At 39.6% G+C, this 5,654-nt stretch overlaps 1 protein-coding gene across 1 annotated transcript; it reads right to left on the bottom strand.

The window, feature by feature from the left end:
* Positions 1-242: 242 nt before the first annotated feature.
* Positions 243-5,456, bottom strand: PUS7L (pseudouridine synthase 7 like; the record flags this gene model as incomplete). The annotated part of the gene is made up of 2 exons (XM_039253286.1): positions 5,440-5,456; positions 243-1,162 (listed from the first exon to the last, which is right to left on the bottom strand). A coding segment is annotated over exon 2 (904 nt), but the record flags the coding sequence as incomplete, so codon positions are not given.
* Positions 5,457-5,654: the final 198 nt, after the last annotated feature.

Raw genomic sequence — 5,654 nt, 5'->3', positions numbered from 1 at the left:
TCAACTTTATACATTTGTGCCTATGTGAACCATAAGATCTATGCTAACCATACTTTCATCAGTAAGGCTAATTCTTAAAATTAGTGTAATTTGAAAGGCTTTACCTTCCACTAAAAACCAGACCTAAATATTTTTTCCAAGAGCCCTCGGGTTAATTCTATTTAATTCATTTGAAATTATTCATCTTTCATACAATTTTAACTAAGTTTGTTGAAGAAAATGATAATTATTTATTAAATTACCTGTGTATATATCTTTTCGATCCTGGCACTCAAAAAGAGACCTCTTCCTGTGCTTGTGTGTTTTTTCCCGAAATCTTACTGTTATTGCTACATTTGGATTGTCAGCACTGTAATTGAGTTCAGGGAAAGATTTGGTTTCCACAAGGTTTCCAAACTTTTTGTTGACAAAATGGTGGACAGCTTTTCTGTGGTCTTTGTTTGTATCTGGTTTAAAGGTAAATTTGGAATTTTCTTTTTTTGCATCCAAATACTTAAAAAAGTTAATTGCTTCTTCTTCAGATACCAAGTGACAGAGTTCCTTATACTCAAGATTTGGTTTTACAACAATCTCACTGTTTTTACCTACAGTTATTAAAAAAGGAAATTTCTGCCTAACAGCGCTGTGCAGAATAGCCCTCTGGTTTTTGTCAAGGATTCTGACTAATGAAAATTCAGGAGATGATCCAATTAGCTCAGTTTTAGAATTCAACTTCTCTTTTATATCACAGGCAAAGTGATTCAGTAGTTCATTAGTTTTTTCATCTAACAAGGTGCCTAAAACATCAACTTTTTCTTCTTTGCCTTTGGAACTTCCATCACTGATACGATCTTCCTTTTCTGAACCAGACTGGTGATTCTGGTCATCACCAGAGCGCCCAACAAAAATATTAACTTCTTGGTTACTTCCCTCTTCAAAGGATAAATTCTGAAGATCAAGTTTTGTCTTTTTGGCAAAGTTATTTGGCTCAGGTAGTACTTTACTAATCTGTTCATTGGATGCCTTATTAACTAACTGTCCCTGTTCATCAATCTCTATAACAACAAAATCACTTGGTGAGCTTTTAATAGTGCCATGAAATCCAACATGATCAGTAATAAAACACAAAGAACTAAACCGGATTCTAAAATCTGTATCCTCTTCCATTCTTAAATAACAATGCCTACAAAAGAAACAAAGAGGCAGTCAGTTACCCAAAAGAAAAGTTATAGATAACAAGAAAGAAATATATTTGCAGGATTCGTTTTTCTTTCTCCTTTTCAATCCTGGTCCCCTTAAAAGACAATTTATTTCTATATATCATGTGTATTTTGACCCTCCTATACCCAGATGAACTAATAGGCAATCTTCCTATTGTGTAATTGAAGATTTGCAACTTTACTTTCACCCATTCCAAGCTTTCATTTATTATTCAGGATTAAAATGGGTCAGTTTCAAGTCCGCTTTAAAAATATTATTTGTATTAAAAAATAATAATAATACCACCATTTGTCATCAAAAACACAATGACATACCCCCTCACACCTGTCAGAATGGCTAATATTAACACCTCAGGCAACAACTGATATTGGATGCAGAAAGAGGATCTCCTTTGCACTGCTGGTGGGAATGCAAAGTGGTGCAGCCACTCTGGAAAACAGTATGGAGGTTCCTCAAAAAATTAACAATAGGGGCGCCTGGGTGGCTTAGTCGGTTAAGCGTCCGACTTTCGCTTAGGTCATGATCTCGCGGTTCGTGGGTTCGAGCCCCGCGTCGGGCTCTGTGCTGACTGCCAGCTCAGAGCCTGGAGCCTGTTTCAGAGTCTGTGACTCCCCCTCTCTCTGACCCTCCCCTGCTCACGCTGTCTCTCTCTCTCCTAGAAATAAATAATAAAACATTTTAAAAAATTAAAAATAGAACTACCCTATGACCCAGCGACTGCAGTACTAGGTATTTATCCAAGGGATACAGGTATTCTGTTTTGAAGGGGCACATGTACCTCAATGTTTACAGCACACTATCAACAACTGCCAAGGTATGGAAAGAGGTCAAATGTCCATCAAGGATGAATGGATAAAGAAGATGTGGTATATATACAGTGGAGTATTTCTCATCAGTCAAAAAGAATGAGATCTTGCCATTTGCAACTACGTGGATGAAACTAGAAGGTATTATGCTAAGCAAAATTAGTCAGAGATAGACAAGTATCATATGACTTCACTCCTATGAGGACTTTAAGATACAAAACAGATGAACATATGGGAAGGGAAGCAAAAATAATATAAAAGCAGGGAGGGGAACAAAACATAAGAGACCCTTAAATATGGGAAACAAACAGAGGGTTGTTGGAGAGGTTGAAGGGATGGGAGGGGGTAAATGGGTGAGGGGCATTAAGGAATCTACTCCTAAAATCATTGTTGCACTATATGCTAACTTGGATGGAAATTAAAAAATAAATTATTTTTTAAAATACCATTTGTAGGCCCACAAAGAAGAGATCAGAACATAGGACTTAAATAATGATTTGTCTAAACTCCATCCCTGAAAATTTCTAGCTAATTCCAGAGAATTTGTGGCTAGATTTTTATATATTAGGGGTTAGAGATGAGAGAAGGGACTAGAAGACAGGAAGCAATAGTCCAAATTGATAGATAAATGAAATTCTAAACACCAACTTGCAGTGTGATTATGCTTCAAAATAGGCTTAAATTAATCCAGAATTTTAAACCTTCTTGACAGTCCAGTTACAAACTTTTACAGACACAAGCGTTTGAGGTTGACCCACAGAAAAATTCCAACCATACCACGGGCATCAAAGAGAAAAAAACCCTTACAGACTTTCTTGAAGCAGTAGGTAAGAAAATCTTCTGAAGGAGCCTTTACTCACCCTTCACACAGCCCATGGCTACCATATCAGACAGAGTTATATGAAAGATATAATGTCCAGGGGCCCCATACTACTCAGTTCTGTGTATTAACCACAGTCTCTAGGTCATCTGTCATCATTTGGGCCTTCACCCCATTTCTACAATGTATACTACCAATCTGAACCAATTTAGCAAAGCCCCCCACTCCTGAATTATGCCATGTAGGAATCACTGCAAATTCTCCATATCTTAATTTCTTAGACTACATGATGATATATTTCTTTTCCTTCTTTCCATAATTTCCTGCACTGTCTCCTCAGTTTCTTGCTATAACTGAAATCTGACTATTTCCCCAGGCTTCTCTAGTCCCCTCCAGTGAAGGCGGACTTTCATACCAACCTACCTTAGGACCTAGAGATGGTAAATATATTCTATTTGTCACAGCTCCAAACCATTTTTCCTTCCTCTACCTCCCCAAATCCGAGCTCCTTTGAAGCTTATGCCATTAGGCTCTACCATCTGCTGTCATCTTCTGCTTTGATTCCCCAGATGCCTCTTCTTCATTCACTGACACCTTTTTTTTTTTTTTTTTTTTTTTTTTTTTTTTTTTGCTTCCTTTTTTTTTTTTTTTTTTTTTTTTTTTTTACAAATAGTTTATTGTCAAATTAGTTTCTACATAACACTCAGTGCTCATCACTGACACCTTTAATGCCTCCCTCACTGTCTTCCTACCCAGCATGGCTTTCAGGTCCATCCACATGCGTCATCTATTTAACACCACTGTCCCTCAGTTCCTTGATCTCAACCTCAATCCACTTCCACTTCATTTTGGTCACAACCTTGACTTTCGCATCCCCAAGCTGACTTTCTCATCGGCTTTAAGCATCTGGCTCTCTGATTACTGTCAGAGATGACAGTACACGATGGCTGTCCTTCAATCATGTAGTACTTCCACCTCAGAAATTCTTATACATTGTGAAGGCCTCTAATCTGCTTCTGCTACTATAGGCCATTCTCCACATAGCCAGAATGATGATTTTAAAGGTAAATTAAGTAATATCACAATCCTCCTTAAAACCTCTAATCACACTTATAATGAAATCCAAAGTACTTACCCTGGCTTCCAAAGACTTCTTTGATTCTGGCCTCTATTTATTCCCCAAATTTATCTTGTACCCTTTCTTCAGTACCCACTACACTCCCAACTACACCAGCTTCCTTCAGTTCCTTTGTGTTAACTGTTCCTGCTGATTAAATTAGTCCTTCCCCAATGACATCCTCACAGAGGTCTTCCCTGACTAATAATGTAAAGGAACCAGCAAGGCACTCTTCCACCAAACTCTATTCAGTTTTCTGCACAGCATTTCTATCTAATAATCTTCTCTATTATTTATGGTATATTTCTCACAACTACAAAGTTAGCTCTCTGGGAGCAGGAACCTTGTCTGCCGAATTGATCATCTCACATTTAGAAAAGTGTCAAGCATATAGTAAGCATGCAACCAATACTGATTGTTGAGTATATGAAACTAGACCTGTTAGAGTGAAGAGGAAGAAAACAAGAGATCACTTTTGCTTATGATAATCAGAAAAGGCATAATGTAAGAAATGGCTGTCTAAGTCTTCAAAATGATTCAAGAGATAGAAATAAGGTAAAGACGTATCATAAGTAACATACAAACAAAGTATGCAGTGTCTCAGGGAAAACTGAAAAGCCCAGATACAGGAGCAATGCCTTATAGTATAGTTCTAGAAAATACAGTTTGGATTAGGGCCAAACTGCTAGTGAATGCCCTGCCAAGGACTGAGAATCCATTGAGTGCCCAATACATGGCTACTGGAGGTGCTGGAGTAGAAAAACGACACCATCCAAAAAGCTGTTTTAATAAGATGAATAATGGCACTGAGCAGGATGAATGTGATGAAGAATTCCAAGAGTTCTGAAGCAGTGTGATCAAGAGCACTGTTTTAGGATTGTTCTTGTAAAGAATAATGATCTCTCCCAGTAAAAAGGAGATGTGAAGGCATTCTAAACTACTAGAATAGGTAGAACTTGGGAAGAACGTAATGATCAGGGAATTACAACAATCATCTGATAAAAGAATGTAACTGAGCTGGAGGGAGCCAAGGAGCCCACGTGGAGTTAAACACAAATGTGCCGTGTTCCTAAACAGATTTCTTGATGAGGGTGCAGGATGGAGAGGGGAGTGGGTAGTTTACCTAACCCAGAACAGGGTAATTGTTGGTTGAGGGCAGACTCTGGGAAGATGTTAGAAACGCAGCAGGTAATGCTTTTTCCCCTCATGCTCTTTCTTCCAATGCCAACGCTCAGCCGAACTCAGTCCTACTTGCTTTCTGTCACCAATTTGCAGAACCAGTCTCTGGCGGTGTTGCCGTCTGGCTAATCCAAAAGTAACCCCCAGACACAGCCAATGGCTCCACTTACTTCTCCCTCCACTACCCCCGCCTGTCCCAACGCACGATACTAGCCGACGTCGCCCTCCTTTTGCGGGCAAAAAGTCGGGGGTCCCATACAAATCTCGTCACTGCCCCCCACAGAAACGCCACAACTCGCAAGACTGACACGCTCTACCTCACGTCCAGGTTAAGGAATTCCAGGGCACAAAGCTGTGCGCATGTCCGGAAGCGCTAAAAATACTTAGCCTCCGACAGCAGCATAATTAAAGGGGCAGGTCGCCACTTAAAGAAGAGCCTTACGCGAGACCCGGAATCTCTCACGCTGCAGAGCCGCCGGGAAGTGCAAAGAGGAGGGGCGGGGCAGGACGTGGGCGGGGTCTCAGGCGGGAA

This window comes from Hyaena hyaena, unplaced genomic scaffold (genome assembly GCF_003009895.1).
Source record: "Hyaena hyaena isolate Hyena2069 unplaced genomic scaffold, ASM300989v1 scaffold_445, whole genome shotgun sequence".
Classification (NCBI taxonomy): Eukaryota; Metazoa; Chordata; class Mammalia; order Carnivora; family Hyaenidae; genus Hyaena; species Hyaena hyaena.
Note: the sequence above shows the minus strand (reverse complement) of the source record. Positions and strands in the feature narration are given on the sequence as shown.